The sequence below is a fragment of the Vombatus ursinus genome, unplaced genomic scaffold (genome assembly GCF_900497805.2).
Source record: "Vombatus ursinus unplaced genomic scaffold, bare-nosed wombat genome assembly UNPS02014794.1, whole genome shotgun sequence".
NCBI classification, from domain to species: Eukaryota; Metazoa; Chordata; class Mammalia; order Diprotodontia; family Vombatidae; genus Vombatus; species Vombatus ursinus.
This window is the reverse complement of record NW_020954572.1, coordinates 20948665-20968010: the sequence shown is the minus strand read 5'-3', so window position 1 is coordinate 20968010 and position 19346 is coordinate 20948665. Positions and strand designations below refer to the sequence as shown.

Genomic DNA, 19346 nt, shown 5'->3' with positions numbered 1-19346 from the left:
CTATCGCCGTGAGCTGTCATTTAACCTTTCTGTGATTTAGAGGCCTTGTATGTAAAATGAAGATAATACTTGGTCTCCTTATTTTGATAGGGTTATGGGGATCAAATAAGATGATAGTCATTTAATAAACTAGAAAATGTTCTGTGAACAGCAGATATTTAGTACATTTTTATTGAAATGTTGCCATACTGTACAAATGTAAGGTGAGTATTACTGTTATTTAGAGGCTTAGTTTTCTTAGCCAAGTGTGACTATTAGAAGAAATAGAGTGAAGGGAGTTTTACCTTTTCATTGAGTATAAAATTATCTAATGCATTAGCTTCTTATAGAGGCAAACAGGTGAATAATTCACTAAAAAAAATAGTGTCAGAGAAAATAATTTGGGTATTTGGACTTGGGCTTAAGGTTAAAATTTTAGCCATTTGGTGAATAGGGAGAATCTGTCTGCTGAGAGACAGCTTATCTGATCCAGAGCCTTAAACTAAAATGGAGGGGGAGGGAAACAACTACTAGACCAAAACAAAAAAAATAATAATAATGTGCTTGTGGGAGGAAGAACAATAATGAAAGGTTGTCATAATTTACAGAAGATACTAATGGGAAAGAAAGACAAATTATTTTCATATCCAAAGACCAATGTATTAATAATGCAAATTGTGGGTAATGACTAGAGATCTTAAAGCAACGAGATGAGTGTAACTTCCTAGACATAACTAAGATGCATTGGGATTCAACTGGATATGGGCAAAAGAAGGGTATACAACAAAAGGCAGCAAGGTGATATTCCATAGCAAAAAGATGTACTTCTCTGTGAAAATTCAGATACCTGAGGGAGGAAGTATGGTAGAGAGTATAGAGGTGAGAATTAAAGAAAGAAAAGCCAAAAGTGATTTCAGCATTGGAATCAACTATAGGGACCTGGTGGAAAAAAGGAATTGGATTCTGAATTCCTCATACAAATTACAAAGCTGACAAAAAGCCAGTCTAGTTGGCATCATAGGCATTTATATGACAAAAGCAATGTAGCTCCTAAATTCTTGTCTTGCCTTGCCTATTATTTTATCTGTCACAACATAGAAGCAAAAAGAATTAGTATCATACATCTAATTGTGACCAATAAGGAAAAACTGGTAGGGGAAGTAAAAATTGTGGGACTGAATTAGCATGCTATTTTAGAGTTTATAGTAGCTAAGGAGATTGCCCAACATAGTATATATGGTATGTGGTATACATCAGACTTTAGGAGAGTAGATTTTGAGGAATTCAGAGAAAGGTATATAGATTTAATCTGAGACTGTAAAAAAGAAAAGCTTGCTTTGAAGGGACAGGAGACAGAATTGTACATAAGTCCCTTGAATGGGAAAGAGGCTGGGGGTAGAGATGCAGGTACTCTAAGGATGGCTGTGTGATGTTATTGGGATAACTAACTACCAATGCATGTTGGCTGCCTCTAGCACTAAGACTACTCAGAATATATGTCAGAAGCCGAACTTAAATCAAGGTTTAAAGTAGGGTAGGCAAACTATAGCCTGCCTGACACATTTTTTTGTGCAGCCAACAGGCTGAGAATGGTTTTCATATCTTTAAATAAAATTTTATTGCATTTAAAAATGTAAATCCATTGTTACCTGAGGAGGAAGGGGCTTGGCCCTCTAGCCATACTTTGCAGAAAGGGAAGACGTTAAAAAGACTGATATAGCTATACATGTTGCTCATGAAGAAACTCATATTTTTAAAGCAGACACAGAAAAGATGGTAGGTGAAACGGGTAACTGAAGGTGAATGAAAAAGTATAGCATATTCTTTTGAAAAGGGTATCAGCCAGACTAGAGCCTCGATCAGATTGAGGCACAAGAAGTGCCTTTTTAAAAGTTCTGTTGGGATCAAGAGGAGGAATGTGAAGCAGGCCAGACTGGAAAGGAGGGTGGGATGACATCTGCCCTTTCTTAACCAAGGAAAATGATCTTCAGAATGGGAAGGGTAGAATAAACATGGTTAACAAGTAACTGAAATTCGAGGTAAGTGAAATAAATAAGAGAGCACCTAGTTGCATTGTTACACCTGTAATACTGATGAGTCATAAGGTTTTGAAGGAACTTGCTAATAACACTAAAAATACAGTGTTATTTGAGGAATCAGAGGAAATTAGGGAGCTGCCATGGGACTTGAGATGAACAAGCATAGCACCATTTTTCCAGAGGGGGAAAAAGATAGATATATTAAGCTACAGACCAATGAAATGTTGCTTCCCTGGAAAAATTGTGGAACAGATTGTTAAAAGAATAACTTATGAACACCTTGGCCAAGTCACTGCTTTGCATTCCTAAGTCTCATCTCCAGGTGGGTTGGACTAAATGGTCTTTGAAGTTCCTTCTAGCTTTAAATTTCTGATCCTGAGACTTCAGAATGCAGGAATGATGGGTAATGTGTAATAATAATGGCTAGCATTTATATAGCATTGTAAGGTTTGCAAAGCAAGTTACAAATATTATCTCATTTGATCTTCACAACAACTCTGAGAGATAGATGCTATTATTAACTTCATTTTACATATGAGGAAACCGAGACAGAAAAAAGTTAAGTAATTTGTCCAGAGTCACAGCTATGGAATTGAACACAGATCTTTCTGACTCCTGACCCTGTATGCTATCAAATGGCTTGCCAGCTGCATCTAATAAAATGAAATCTAATGCGGATAAGTGTGAAACCCTTAAATGTAGATTTAAAAAATCAACTCTACAAATACAGGATTAAGACAGACTAAAAGACAGTTTGGGTAAAGTAGACCTCTTGAGGGTTTTAGTGAATTCCAAATTTAATAAAAATCTCCATTTTGGTGCCATAGTTGAATCCCCACCCCATTGTAGGATATGGGACTTATGTGCACTGGTGGTCTAGGGCAGTTACTAAGTCCAGAGTGAAAGAACTTTCTTTTGTTTGTTTTATTTGTTGTTGGGGTTTTTTTTTCTTTCTGTTTTTGTTTTTTGTTTTTGAGCCAGTCAGGGCCAAGTGACTTGCCCAAGGTCGCATAGCTATTAAGTGTCAAGTGTCTGAGACTAGATTTGAACTCAGGTCCTCTTGACTCCAGGACTGATGCTTTATCCACTGTGCTACCTAGCTGCCCCTGTTTATTTGTTTTTTTGGGTTTTTTTTTTTTAAGAGAAAAAAAGCTGTTGGCTGGAGTAGATAAACAAGTTTTAAATACGAAGAGGAGTTTGCTTGGTGAAGCCAGAATCCATAGAGTAAATAGACACAAGAGGCTCGGCATGAAATCATCAGTAGTCAGTTTTTGTTAATTTTGTACTATGTGTCAGGTAACAGGACACACGAAAAAGACAGTCCCTGCCTTCAAGGAGCTTGTAATCTAAGGAGGGGGAACAACACATAAAAGGAAACTGAAGGGGGGAGGTGCCAGAGGGTATCCAGAGAAGAGGCATGATGTTGATGTTTTGTGGTGTCGAAATCAAGCAGAGCAACTGATAGAAAATGAAGCAGAATGGAAAGTTCTGAGCCCTCTCTCACGGGAAGGCTTTGCGAGCAGAGCTCACGGAGAAGGTGCTGAGCATCGACACCAGGTCAGTCTCCATGCTGATAAGCTTCTGCTGGAGAAGGAAGGAAGCCAAATATCTGCTAGTGGAAAATGAAAACATAGTGAAAGAACTTATAGAAACTATACTAAACAGTGTCCTCAGAGCCTACACAAGATTGAAACACTATGTGTCCTCAGGGAGCTAGCTTACACTCTATAGAGCAAAACGATAGGAATACATCTAAGTAGGATATGGATAGATATGTCCATAATCCAGATAGTGTAATTGGGGAGGAAGCACTAGCAGCTGAAGTTCAGGAAAAACTTCTCGTAGGAGGTAAAATCAGTATTGAAGGAAGCTAAAAATTCTAAGATGCTGAGGACAGGAGGCAGTGTGTTCCTGATGTGGAGATATTGCCTGATATTGCCAGAGCAAGGAGGCCCAATTTGATTAGAGCTTAGAGTTGGTAAGTGGGAGTTACTTAAAATAAATCTGGAAATGTAGGCTGAAATCAGTTTGTAAAGAACCTTAAATACCAAATAGGAGTTTCTGTGTAAGGAAGAAGTTGGTGGTGACAAGATGAAAGTTTCTCTTACTCACTGTCTCTACATGAGACAGTGTTCTTCTATATTGATATCCCCACACCTTCCCTTGCTCTCCTCCCTTGGGGTGAGGTGGCTCCAGACAGAAGCAGCCAAAAAAATCCAATGCCTAGAACAAGGGAAGTGATAATCATGCTTTACTCTGTCCTGGTCAAACCACATCTGGAGTATCATGTCCAGTTCTGAATGCCACATTATTTTCTCTCCTTTAGAAAACAATAAAAACAACCAACATTTATCTAAGTCTTTAAGGTTACAAAGTTCTATGCTTGCATCATCCCTTTTCAGTGTCACAGTGACTTTGAGGTAGGTAGCTATTGTTTCCCCGTTTTTCAGATGGAGAAACTGAAGCTCAAAAGAAGTTACATGACTTGCTTAAAGTCTCAAAATGAGAAGTGTCAAAGGCAGAACTGAGATCTAAGATTTCCTCATGCCAGGCCCAGCAGTATCCACCATGGAGTGCTGCTTTTCCTGTTTTGACGAATCAAATATTTCTCAACAAAATCCCTCTGCAAAATATATTCACCCACCCACCCCCTCAAGCAATTATATTATCAGTTGATTATTAACAGAAAAGATCGATGTCTCCTCTTTTTGATATTAACGTTGAGTTGTATTTGACTGGAATTTTGTTACTTCTTCATGTTGACTTTCCATTACATTAATAGGCACAGTGGATAAAGTACCTGCCCTGTAGTCAGGAGGACCTGAGTTCAAATCCGACCTCAGATACATAACACTTACTAGCTGTGTGACCCTAGGCAAGTCACTTAACCCCATTGCCTAGCCAAAAAAAAAAAAAGAAAAGAAAAGAAACTGCTATCTATTACATTAATATGTCATAATTTCTTGGTCTATTTCCCCAATCATAAGGTCACAGATTTAGAGTTAAATTTTTTTACTTTACTCCCCCCCCCCTTTTTTTAAACAGATGAAGAAACAAGACCCATAAAAGGATTTTCTCATATGGGTTGTAAATAGCAGAGATTAGATATAAACCCAGGTCTTCTGACTCCAAATCTAGCACTCTTGAAACTGTACCATGTTGCTGGGTACATTTTTTTTCCTAGATTTTTGTCATCACAAATAATGCCACTCAATATTTTTGGTACATATAGGTCTTTTGTTAATGTCAGTGACCTCCTTGGGGTATAATACTAGTGGTGAAATCTCTGGGTTAAGGGGTAGGAACAATTTAGCAACTTTTCCTTCATGATTCCAAATTGTTTCCTAAAATGGTTGAACCATTTTGCACGTTTACCAGTAGAAAATTGTCATTCTTGACTTCCCATAACCCTTCAATATGCTACCACTTTTACATTATCGTGGTTTTCTAATGTGTTAAGAGTTATCTTGTATGAATATGATTAGATTTGTTCTCTTTGGTCCTAAAAAAAAAAGCAGAAGTAAGAATAATGAGTGGAAGTTTTAACAAGACAGATTTTTGGCTCTAGTTAAGGAAAACCTTTTATCAACTAAAGACAGTTCAATAAATATTAATTAAGTCTGCCTGTGGCAGGATACAAAGAAAGACAAAAGATGTCCCTGCTGTCAACGAAGATAGATAAAGGTGGAGATAGTGGCAGGGGGCACCATCTGGTAAATTTGAGTTGAGGAGTGGAGAATTGGGAGCTTTATATGGCTTCAGTTCTTTTAAAGAAATATGAAGCAAGATTTTCAGCTGAGAGGATGAGAGGAAAGAGATCTATGGGAAATTTGAGATGGAATGAAAAGGTTTTGAAAAGTCCCTGTGGTGAGTGGAGTAGGTCATCATAAGGAAGGCAAAGGGAGAGGTGGTATGAAACTAGAGAACTGTCCAAGAAGGGAGCAAGCTTCTTGGAGAGGTGAGTGTCCATCAGTATGGATGATCAGTTGTTGAAGATGTCATCCTGGAAGGAATTTGTACTTCAGGAACAAACCGGACTAGCCTCAGAAATTATTTTAAATCATAAGACTCTATAGATTTTATGAGGAAGGTTGTCCCTTGTCTTATCAGTTTACATTCTTGTAAAAGGCAAGAAAAAAAATTCTCAAGGTAGAGACGACTTGCACAGAGTAGAGTCCACATCCATAGTTGCTGTATATCTGGTACTCTTCCTTCTCACTGAAAATTTCTTTACTGAGGAGAATACCATTAGGTATAGTTAAATCTTAAATTTCACTGCTTAAGTCATGATGGCTTGTGGCTTTCAAATAAAACCATGAGAAACATAAAACTGATGGGACTACAGAGCTATTGGATCCCTTTAGGGAAACTGACCTTATGCTGAGGCTCAGGAATCATTAAGCCAAGTACCGTACTATACTTATGTTCCTCAGTCTAATAACTCCTGCTGCATTGACTATTTGACCTGAATGCTAATGGCACCATTGAAAAGTGTCAAAGTACAAGGTTCAAGTTCTCATTCACACATGAACAGGATGAACTGAAGTGAAAATCCAAAGTTAGGGCTCTTTTTCAGACTGAGTTCAAAGGAAATTGTTCACCAGCCACTTAATACTAGACTTGCTGTTTAAACTGTGCCTTTTCTCAGTTGAAGTTACTTAAAGCTGGTTAGAGATTAAACTGAAGTTTATGACCCTTGCAATTCAAATTAGCCTTAGTTTTCCAAGAAACAATGCCCATCTCTTTTCTAAGCTTTCTGCTGTCAGACAACCAGTAACCACGGTTTTTGGAGATAGTGAGGCCTCCATATTACAGGTTTTATCAATTACATACAAGGTTCCTAAGAAGTACTTACTAAATTAACTGCATCAGGAGTTTTGTCTTTTTTTTTTTTAACTCTATTACAAAAACCAGTTCATGACTGATTTCCTCTGATTCATTCATTAATGTTCTTAAAGCATTTCTTACCAAAGGGCCTAGGATCAAAACTTAGAAATATCATAATAACATCAAAGATCTTGAACTAGAAGGGACCTTAACGGTTCAACCTCCTCATTTTACAGAAGCGTAATTGAGGCCCAGAAAGATGAAGTCAGTTGCCTAAAGTTACACAAGTAATTGGATCACAGAGGACCATGAGAATTCTGTACATGGCCTCAAACCGAACTTCCTAGCTATCCCCCCACGCCCCAACTGCTCATCCTTATCACACCATTTCCATCATTAGCATTACCATTGATTCATCCATAATTTAATTTTTATAGTACCTTTTTACTCTTACATCAGTAGTTTCAGAACTACTGAGGAATATCTTTCATATTCCTTCCCTTCTCTCTCTTACTACTGATACATCTTAGTAGAGGTTCCATGACACTCCTACCAGGTGCTCCTGATAGAAGAGAGGTTATATTTATTTTGCTTGCTTCCAGAGGGCAGAACTAAGAACTGTGGTTGAAATTTGCAGAGACAGACTCCCATACAAACTAAGAAAAACTTCCTCATAATTAGTACTGTTCAAAAGTAGAATGGGCTACCTCCAAAGGTAGGGAGTGAGTTCCCCAGCACCAGAGGTCATCATGTTGTAGAGGGGAATTCCCTCTACAAGAATTTTGCACAGGTAGGTGTTGGACTATATGACTATATAAATGTTAGTTTTTATCATCTTTATCTTTTTAACTTTGAGGTTCTATGGTTCTCCATGTCTGCCACACAAAATGCTGTGGAGATAAGTTTGATTTAATCAAGGATTAATTAAAATTTAAGCTTCAAAAGAAATTGGTTAAGGATTCACTTTTGTGTGAAATAGAAGCATTTCCTGTGGATGTGATGTGAGGACACTCTGTTCTTATTAGCAGCATCTGGTCTTTTAATTGAATATTTTGTATTTAAGGATTTTTATCTTCTAAAGAGTTAAATTCTTTGACATATTTTGTCCTCGGAGCATCCCTAAGAAAGCAGTTATTTCATAGTTTTGCAGACAAAAACATGGAGATCCAGAAGGACAAGAGTTTTTTTTTTTAGGGAAAAGGTTCTTATTTCACTTTTTCACTCAGTGTGAATTGTGTTTGACTCTGACATAATTATTTTCTTAAATTCTTAATTTACACATAAAATGAACTTTATAATCTCAAAATTTGACACTGAATGGAAAGTATATATAATTTTCTTTTGACCTTGCCCTCAGGTCTCAACAATTTGCTTACATTTAACCAATATGTATTAAATACCTATTATGGTCAGGACATGGCATTACTCAAGGCTCTGGAGGAGCTACACAGATTAAATAAGGTACCTATCTGCCCTCTTAGAGTTTATAATTTAGATGGGAGGATACAACACAAATTCAACTATAATATAAAAGAGAACAAGTTAAGTGTTTTGCTTAGATATATAAAGCAAGTGTTATGTGCAGTCCAGGCTGGGGAAGGGTGATTTACTAATATCTGGAAAGGCATCATTCTTGATAAAGGAGGCATTTGAATTGGGTTTTTGAGAAGGATTTTAACAGGCAAAGATGGGGAGTAAGGAGTAGGAAAAGTGACTTTCCAAGTGCAGCATTAGCAAACACACAGTTTGGCTGGAACATAAAATTGTGATGAGGAGCCCTATAAAATAAGGTTGAAAAGGTAGAGTAGTATAAAATTGGGGGGGGGGGGGCTGAATACTAAGCTAAGGAATTTGATCTTTTTTTTAGTAGGCTATGGGCAACTGTTGAGCAGAGTCATGATACAAACAGATAGCTCTGTAAAGATTAAAGTGCCATTAGGAACTGGTTCTAGGGTTTCATGAAACTGCATTTTGTGTAAAATATTCACTACAGCAAAGCTTGTTGGAGGTAATTACTATTACTCAGTTTTTTGAGGATTAATTTTTCCTCTAATTTGCGAAGGGCAGGGTGGGTTAAAATAAAAACAGAGCAAGGAAGCAGCCTGTTATCTCATGTTATTTTTTTCTATTGATATAAATATTGCCTAAGTAGCTCTGCGTTGCTATAGGGCTAGAGTTCTGCTTAATTTGCTATTAATTAGGGGTAAGAGAGACTCTTCATGAATTTTTGCTTAGAAAACCAAAATTTCAGGCTGTGCCTTTGCTTGATGATACCATCATTTTTGCTGTAAATTGTCCAGTTATGACTGGAAACAAAATGGGAATGCTTGGGGAATCATTTAGTTGTAGGGATTAGTATTTTCATGGGAAATTTAGTATTAGTTTTTTCCTTAATAAAGTATCTTATTACTCATTAGTAATAATATTTATTAATATTTTCCTTAATAAAGCAGAGTGCTGAGTTCACTGAAGTGTAGCATAATCAAATCTGACTTCTTCCTGCTTTTCAGAGTTGTTGATGGAAGAACATTTGGCAGCTTTTACAGTGCTATATCCTGCAGTTATTCAACTACATTTGGCATAGAAGTACATTTCAGAAGGTGAAAAGTGTGGTCAGGGTCAATGGGTTCTTACTCAAGGTGGTTTTCTTTCTGATTGGGTAGCCGGGAAGACTTCCAGCGGATTCCAGAGCTTGCCATCAACCCCCTGGGGGATCGAATCATCAATGCCTTCTTCCCTGAGGGGTGAGTTTTTCCCCAAGAGTCTGGTTTTTCTTACTAGGTGCTGCCTTAGTTAGTGTGAAAGTCTAAAATAAAATCTGAAATGGCTTTGTGGGCTAGAATTGCCCCCCAGTTCCAGATCTCTCCTCCTAACATTGCTTTGTCTTAAGTATAACGAAGCCCAGATTTTCTAGAATCAAACTAAGTATAACTTTGTCTCTAATTTTTACAGGAGAAAGCGTTCAGAGGTAAGCTGTAAAAAATAAATATATGCTGCACAACATATCACAACACAGCCTCTAAAACACCGTTTCTTCATTGGTCTATTGTCTTTACTGACCAGAGTCCTGTTTAGCATTTATTTCAGGTAGAGGCAGTATTTAGTGCCCTTTGTAATAGTCAAGCTGCTGTTTCTAAATTTTGTAGCTCTACCCACCCTTTTTCGTGTAATCCATCTCTTCCTTTTCCCCCACACCAGGTATCCTGTGGCAAATTAGAAGTTTCTATCTATGTCACTGGATGGGAAATATTAGGAAGCATTACCACAAGACTCCATGTTCCTGTGCTAATCCTCATTCCATTCAATTATTTTCAATACCCCTTCACTTGTCACTTAAAATATCCTTGATGGTGCCTGCTAGGATTCATCTAGGAAAATGACCCCTAACTCAAAATTATGGTGGGTTTTTTTTGGTTCCAGCAAGGCTTTCAGATTTCTTCTGTGCTTTTCACTTAATAGGTTGATATTAGGTGAATAAGTGAAATGCTCAATAAATACGTGTTGATTGTGAAACTTTTAAATCTTTAGTGTGTGCCTGGTAGCTGGTAATTTGGCTGTATTCATATGAACAAAGACTGTAATGTGACTTTATACTGAACAGTCCCCTTACACAATCCCTTTCTGTCTCAATGTCCCAAGTGAAACTGGGACTAAGAACAAAAATTCAGGTGAGTGCCAGTTCTCAGTTGTGAAACCAATTCTACCCGGGACAGTAAGCACAAACGCCTAGTCTGGAAGTTTTGATATTTCAGACCGTCAACAAAGGAACTTTGTAGTTACTGAGGAGAAAGAAGAATGGGAAAATTGGTAGCTATCTTGTTTAAACAGATATTGAATATAAAGAAAAAGTTAAACACAGGAGGGTGGTTCATGCTGATAATACTTTCCCTAAGCCTCAGACTTTACTACCTCTTCTTTACATACTAATCTAGTTCATTTCTAGGTTCAACCCCTACACACAATCTTTCCATCTCCTGATTTTTTTCTTTAGTTTCTACAGTATATTAAAACTCCTACAGAAATAATATTAAGTACTAGATTTGCCCAGTATTCAGGCAGGTTTTCATTGTGTAAAGAAAAATCTAGTTAAATTACTCTTATCTGAACTTAGATTTTCATCCCTTGTAAGGCTCTTCAGATATACTAGTTGGTATCTTGTAAAGAAATATTGAATCTAAAAAAAGTTAAACACAAAAAGGCTGGTTCATGCTGATAATGCTTCCTCTAAACTTTAAGTTTGTCTGTCAACAGGCTATTTCTTCTCAATATTTTGCCAGGCCAAATCAATATCTACTTTGATATCATCTGTATTTGTGTCCACTGACTTTGCATTTTCTTCAGCAAGGTGGAAATAGACTGTTACTGAGCTCTTAGCCAAGCTACAGCTCACTCACTATCCCACATTGCCTTAATCAGAATTAGATGTTAGGCTGCCAAGTTTTTCTTTTCTGGTCTTTTTGACTAAATGTGAAAAATCAGATTTGGAAATGAGTTTTTAAAGATGGTTTCTTACCATAATCTCTTCCTATATTTTACTCTGGTATAACATGCCACCACCATCTACCAGTATCATCCTAGCAAAATAATTCAGGTGTAAGCTTCTTCAATGCAGAGATTATATTTCATTTTTGTCCTTATATTTGCAGCATTTAATAAAGTACCTGGCAAATAGTTCTTATTAAATGCTTATTGAATAAAAGAATGCAGTGTTGTTTCCCAGCCTCATGTCCACCAGTTCTTTTTTACCTTAATTGATATGTTGCAACTTTATTAATAGTATAACTCCTTTTTGAATAGCTGAAGGTCATTCTTTTGGCTGCATTGTAAAACAAATGTATCAGCTTTTGTCTTCTCAAAACCCCCATTCCATCTTGCTCATGCTGAACTTCCTATCGCCTAATATGTTCCACATAACACACCCACTGTGGCCTGGAATTTACTTTTAGGTGCCTGTGGAAGCTAGGCAACCTATCATTCGCTTGACTGCTTTTGTAAGTCGCTTTGTAAAATGTCTTTTTAAAAAAGAAAAAAAAAGGGACTTTTGGAGAATCATTTCCTTTAGAGTTACTGTTTGGTCTAGAGGCCTGCATCATAAAAACACTTTTTTAATTACTAAAAGAATGATTAGATGCATATTAGTGCAGTAGCAACAAAGACTGTAGAGATGTCAGTGAGTTGAAGTGATTGTCCTTAGTTATCACTAATTTAGTAGTAGGCTATTAAATCTTTAAGTCCTTAATGTGAATTCATTCACAATGGATTTATTTAGTAAGCATTTTGTATATTATCCTGGATGAGCCTGACAATAATTTTGTGGGGCAAGTGTTATTATTCCCATTTTATATATAATTAAAAAGAATTTCAAAAAATTAAATGACTTTGCTTATGGTCACATGGTGTCAGCAATGGACTTTGAACCTAGGTCTCCCTTAGTATTAAGGATGTAGAAAACAGTCCTGCTAATCAATATATGCTGTTGTGTTTATTATAACCCTTATTCAGAGAGGACCAGGTAAACTTTCGTGGATTCATGAGAACTCTAGCTCACTTCCGACCAATCGAAGATAATGAGAAAAGCAAAGATGTGAACGGACCAGAACCACTCAATAGCCGGAGCAATAAACTGCACTGTAAGGAGCTATCTGTCTTTTGTTGGAACCTTTTACTTATCTACTTTTTATTTCTGTTGTAATTCCATTCATATCTCTTCGGGGTTCAGTCAGACTCTAGTTATCTTACAGATGTGAGGAACACAAGCTTCAGGCCTTCTCTTCCTGCCTATTCCCTAATTCCTTTAATCATATTTTGGACTTAGAGACTTTTAGGAGCTGATACTCTTGTCTCATTTAGTGATAACTCTCTACTTTCCAACTCCCATCTCATCCCTTCTCCCTCTACACTGCAGGAAGTCTTCATGGTTTATATTTTTAGTTAAAGTATATTAAAATTGAGGAAAATTGAATTAGCGCATAGATGGAAACTTAAAACCAAGGCTGCTACTGTCTGAAGCAGGAAAAGATCACTAGGAAATTTTGTTAAATAAAATTCTTTTTATAGTTCTGTGAGAGAGAATTACTTTGTAGCTCAAGAGATCTGCCTCAATTGACTATAAATGTAAGACTTGACCTTCATACTCCGAAATTTTGAAGTTAAAATCCAAGTATATTATTCACTAGGGAGAATTAATCACCCAAAAAGCGAGAGACTTAAGTCCAAATATGATTAGAGCTGGCAGTGTGGTTAACAGACCCTTTAGTTAGCCCTCAGCACATTTCCATTCTTAAAGTAAATTATTGATTAAAGCTATTAGATTAGCACATAAAGTTTGGCAGAACTTGGTTGTAATTAGCAAATGAATGTGAGTTTGGATTTCAGAAGTTTGAGTTTCAAAAGTTTTGCATTTCATAACAGACGGTGTTGAGCCACTAAGTAATATAACTTTGTTAGGTATAGAAAAAAAATAGTAACTTAGCATTTTTCCCAGTGCTAGTTTTTATTTTAGTTCATTGTGAAAAGGGTGAGTACCACATATTTACATTTGATTATCTAGAATAATAGAAGGGAAAAACAGCATAGATGATCCAAAGTTTTAGATAAGTCAGAAGTCATATATATTTTTTTTTAAGAAGGTAGATTTTAAATGGGTCTAAGTGGTTTTTCCACTGGTGACACCTTAAACCTGGCTGATTTTTGGCAAATCACTTAACCTCCTGGGCCTCGGTTTCCTCATCTGTGAAGTGAAGAGGTATTAGGGGCAGCACATAGTCTCTTCCTGAGTTCAAAACTAGCCTCAGACACTTACAAGCTGTCTGATCCTGGGCAAGTCACTTGACCCTGTTTGTCTCAGTTTCCTCATCTGTAAAGTGAGCTTGAGAAGGAAATGGAAAACCACTCCAGTATCTCTGCCAAGAAAACCCCAAATGGAGTCATGAGGAGTCAGACATGGCCGAAAAATAGCTGAAAAATGACAACAACAAAATGAAGGGTTGTATTAGATGGACTGTGAGGCTACTTCTATTACAGATTTATGATCCAAGAATCCTCTGTAAACAAAATAATGAAATTCTGTAAGGCTTAAGAAATATATAAAGCTTTCTTTTGCTTAGTTCTGCTGAAAATATCCGGTTCTCTCATAATGATGCTAAGTAGATCACCTCTAAAATGTTCCTGAGAGCTGGGTCATGGTGTAAGTTACAGATTCCAAAGATCTTTCCTGCATGAGAAGAGAGAGCAAATAGAACATGATATCACAAAAGCAGTTACCTTTTTTGATGGGAAAAGTTGTTTTTACCTTTTTAAAAAGTTAGTTTTATTTTTTTAATCAGTAAAAATCAGTCTTTTTACCCTCCCACTCTAACATACATCTTGAAAATTAAAGGAAAATAAATCCCATCGTGAAAGTATATAGTCAAAACAAACTTTCACATTGGCCATGTTCCACCGAAAAAAAAGTTATCTCATTCTGCATTCTGAGTCCTTCACTTCTCTGCCAGGAGATGGGGAGAATGTTTCTTCATTAGTCCTCTGGAGTTATGGTTGGTTATCACACTGATAAGAGATCCTAATTCTTTCAAAGTTGATTGCCTTTACCATTTTGTGGTCCCTGTATTGATTGTTCTCCTGATTCTGTTCACTTTACTTGGCATCTGATCATAGAATTCTTCGCAGGCTTCTCTGAAGCCAAGTCCATCATTTCTTATGAAGTACCTGATAACACAGTGGTTAAAGCTAGGGGCCTGGATTCAGGGAGGCCTCAGACTCATACTAGTTGAGCGACCCTGAAAAAGTCACTAAATCTGTTTGTCTTAGTATCTTCATCTGTAAAATGGGATTAATAACAGCATCTACCTCAGGGTTGTTATGAGGATCAAATGAGATAATACTTGTGAAAAACACTTAGCACAATACTTGACACATAGTAGGTACTATATAAATGCTTATTCCCTTCTTCTTTCTTACACCACCATGATGTTCTGTCATGTTTACATGCCATAACTTGTTCATCAATTTCCCAACTTATGTGCAACCACTTGGGTTCCGATTGTTTGCCACATCAAAGGACCTGTAAATATTTTTGTACATCTTTAGAGTTTATTTTTTGTAGAACTAATCCCTCTCTTTAATCTAACCTCTCTTTAATCTTCCTCTTCCTTCTCCCCTATTTTCTGTGTTGAATAAAATGTATTTCTTTGTATGTGTATTCTTCCTTCCTTTACCTAGTTCAGATAAGAGTGAGGTTCAAGTGTCAACTGTTGACCCCTGCCCTTTCCTCTTTGTTTGGATACCTACTTGTGCACACTAATTATGTATTAATTTTCCCTAACCTTTCCTTTCTCCCCTCCACCCCCCCATTGTGTATTCATCTTCCCCTCTTTTTCCATTCTTTTATTAAGATCAACAAAACATAACAGAATGTCTCTCAAGCCTTATCTAATTTAGACATCCTTTTTTGAACCTTGATGATGATAGGGATCAGAGGGAGGGGACACATGAATGGAGTGAGGACCCCATGTTTGAATGTAAGTAGTCTGTCATTATTTAGTCTCTTATTTTTCATTTATGTTTACCTTCTTATGTTCTTTACTTTTTGCATGTAAACTTCAAAGTTTCTCTGCAGCTCTGATCTTTTCATCAGGAATTGCTTAGAAGTTTTCTATTTTGTTGAAGATCCATTTCTTTCCCTTGTAGCATTATTCTCAGTTTTGCTAGGTAAATTATTCATGGCTGTAAGTCATTTGCCTTTTGCAGTATCTAATTCCAAGTTCTCTGTTCCTTTGTCATGGTGGCAGCTAAATTGTGTGTGATCCTGACTGTGTCTCCTCAGTACTTGAATTCAGTCTTTCTGGCTGCTTGCAATACTTTTTTTCCTTTGACTTGGAAACTCTGACTTTTAGCTACATTATTCCTGCAAGTCTTGATTTTGGGATTTCTGCCAGAAAATGACCAGAAGATTCTTTTTCTTTTCACTTTACCCTTTGCTTGTAAGAGAGCTGCATACCTTTAAGATTTCTTGAAATAGGGTGCCTAGGAATTTTTTCTTATCATGACATTCAGATAATCCAGTGATTCTTAGATTTTTTCTCCTTGGACCTGTTTTTGCTATGCAATATCTTAATGTTTTTTCCTAGTTTTTCAGTCTTTTGATTTTGTTTTACTATTTCTTGTTGCTGTATGGAATAATTAACTTCTGTTTGGTCCATTCTAATTTTCAGGGAGTTTGTTTTTTGACAAAGTTTTTCCAATTCTATCCCCTGTAGCTCTCCTTTCTTTTCCAGTTTTTTTCCTTAAGTGCTCTCATTTCATTTATATAAACTTTAAAAAAAAAACTTTTGAAGTTCTTGCTTCACCTCTTCAAGGAATTCTCATTGATTTTGTGCTCCTTGTGTTTTTCTCAGAAGTTTTACTCATATATGTTTTGGAGTCATTCTCTACTTCTGGGTTTGTGTCTTGAGTACCTCTGCCACCATAATAGCTGTTTATTGTGGGATTTTTTTTTTTTTGTTTGCCAATTCCTATTTCCTGACTTCAAACTTATGTTAGAGCCAGGTTCTGCACGCTTTGGGAGGGAAGGTCTGGGCTGATCCTATTACTGCCTTCTTGAGGTTTTGAATGTTGTGTTATCCCAGGATCTTGGGGGCAGGCTGGAGACCTGTAAGCTGCTTTCATTGTTTCCTTTTTGATTGTCAGGTAGTCAGCTAAGAACCAGGCACTGAGGACACAAAAAGCAATGAGTCCCTTCCATCAAAGAACTTGAACTCCATTAGGAAACAAAATGTTTACATACATTAGTATATGCAAGATATATACAAAATGTACACAAGGTCATTTGGCAGGATGATAGGGAGTCACTGGATTTTATTAAGTAGGAGGGAACCACTGGAATTTATTAAGCATAAGAATGACATAATCAGACCTGCACTTAAGGAAAATTACTTGAGTCATTCATGTAATTTACTCAGGAACTGGAAATCAGTGGTAATTCTGCTAAAAGATCAGAGCACCAATTCCTACAGCTGGGTATTTTATGCCTCAGTGGGCAATGAGACCAGACCAGTGTTTCTAGCCCTAAATTCCTCAGGCCAGTCAGATTTAAAGAACATCCTACATACATCCTTATTAGGAAATTAGCTCAATCGGTATAAAACAAGCACCACCCTATAACATCCCACCCATTGGTGGCATGGTCCCCAAAATTTTCTAGGGTACCATATACCATGCAACTAGTCTTTAAAACAATTCTAAGCTCATAAGTAACATTGGAAGAGGAGCTTAATCAAACAATAAAAATGTAAACACTCCTCATAGTGAAGATAATATCAAGGATGAGTTAGAGTAGATTTTCTGATCTAAAAAAAAGACAGTCCAGGAGCATTGCAGGAACATTAGATCAGTAGCACAGATGACAATAGCTCCAGTGCTATCATCTATAGCAAAATAGGTAAGAGGTCACAGGCTTTTTTGCATGAAATCTCTGCTTGGACCTGAGTTAATGGCAGAACTCACCCTATGTAGTATTTTAACAATCAAATATTCCCCTGTCCAAAGAAGCCCCATCAGGAAATGGTACCAAATTTTGCCCCTTTTAGAGGCCTCTACTATAAGAGTTGGGTGCACACTCTATTTACCTTCCTCCAGGGACTTATATTACCACCAGGTCAATTAATGGCTTTCTTCCAGGAGAATTCTTATCAGCTGTGATTATAGAAATACAATTTTACCTCCTCTGTATTTTTAAAAGAGCAACACACCTCCCAACTTTGTAGAAAAAAAGTTGTTCAGATCCTGCGGGAAAGGATGCCAATTAAGTGGAACCTGAATCATTTTTCCTGAGTTGTATAGAATTCTCTGATGAGGCAGAAACATTAACTGAGACAAAGTCCAAAAGCAGTATGTACTTATCAGGTCAGTCTTGAAGGCCAATTCTGAAAAACCACTGGATCAGATAGCTTTCACCCTTCTTACGTATCATTACGTAAGATAATGATATCTTATCATTATAAGATATCATGTTATATCTTATAAGATATTATAAAAAAACCCCAAAAAACCAGCTTCTTAAATGTGAAACACACAATTGCAGTTACCAGAGGTGTGATGATGAAGATGTACTTTTAAAAATCTCTTCAAACGTTCAGTGATGACAGTTGCCTATGAAAAAGCCAGTGAATGTGATGGTACCAAGCCAAATCTGACCTTCATAATAAAATGAGTGCCCTGATCAGGGGAAATGATATGACAGGGCCATAAAGAATAAGAATATGTTTCATATAAGTTTTGATAGTGGTTTCCATAGTAACAGATTTAATTGGTACTTCAGTCTCCTCCTAAATAGGTAGAAACTGCAGTGAGATCAAACTTCTTGGCCTTGAGGTGGAATAAGAGAATAAATGTAAATGCTGTGATTGGCATGAAGAATATTACATCAACATTGTCCTTACTTAAGATAATCATATAATTCCCACATTCAGTGCAACACTATATGTCCAAGACTCCTTAATCTACCACTGTTGGACCAGATTATTTGATTCAGCAGAGGGCATGTGATGTCTCCGAGGGGCATTAATATACCGCATAAGCAATTAAATGGAATGAGATGCATTAACAAAATTCCTGCATTGTTCCTCACCTTAAATAGGTGTACCTTTAACTTTCCTGTGCTGTTCCCTAGACTGCTTGAGCAGATCCATGGCCACTATCCAGGAGGCAGTATAAATCAAACTCTTGGCTGCCTCATCACTCAACTATTACATGCTAGCCATGCAACTTCCATCTTGACCCATCTGAAGGATTTCATAGATGGATCTCTCCTACCCCTTATCTCATATAAAACACCATCTATCTGTTCTAGGGCCTCTGCTGTCCTATTCAACATTGATTATTATGGTCTTAGACATCAGTGCCTTCAGGAAGTATGGCCTTTTTCAGGTCTTTGCCCACCAAACTGGCAGTAAGAATATTCAAGAAATCCTGAGGAAAGATGTTGAAGGTATAGCATGGGAAGGTAAAAGCAACTACTTCTACTTCATCTTCAGCCAGGTGAATGGAGAAAAAGTCATTGTAGAGATACCACTCACTCAGGGTTTGGTCTGCCTTGTCAAGATCAAGAACAGCCACAGCAATGAGCACAACTTTTTCATCTCCTGATAATCTCCTATAAGTTACCAGGTACCATCTGCTTCCTTCACTGGCCATACAGGGGTATAGGGGAGTTTGTGTGGTGAGGTACTCCTGCCACCTCCATCATTGAGAAGGAAAATATCTGTTACTGCTTCCTTCCTCACAACCTGAAGGACCTGATATTGTTTGATATTAACTATAAAGGGTGGTTTGTGCAAATCCAAGGATTTCCGTTCAGCCTTACCCACCAATATAAATACTACTATAAACTGCCGTACAGGTACTGACTCCCCAAGACTTCATAATATCTACACCTACTATACTGTCTTTATGATTAGCCTTCACAACTGAAACCCAAATGGAGGTCTTCTACCTGAACTTGGG

General features: G+C 37.1%; 1 protein-coding gene across 1 annotated transcript in view; it reads left to right on the top strand.

Annotated features, from left to right (window-relative positions):
* Positions 1–19346, top strand: part of CHP1 (calcineurin like EF-hand protein 1) — a 48607-nt gene that overhangs the window by 15004 nt on the left and 14257 nt on the right. Inside the window, exons 3-4 of the mRNA XM_027869948.1 lie at positions 9509–9589; positions 12348–12475. Coding sequence (XP_027725749.1) covers positions 9509–9589; positions 12348–12475 — 209 coding nt within the window. The remainder of the gene's footprint in view (positions 1–9508; positions 9590–12347; positions 12476–19346) is intronic.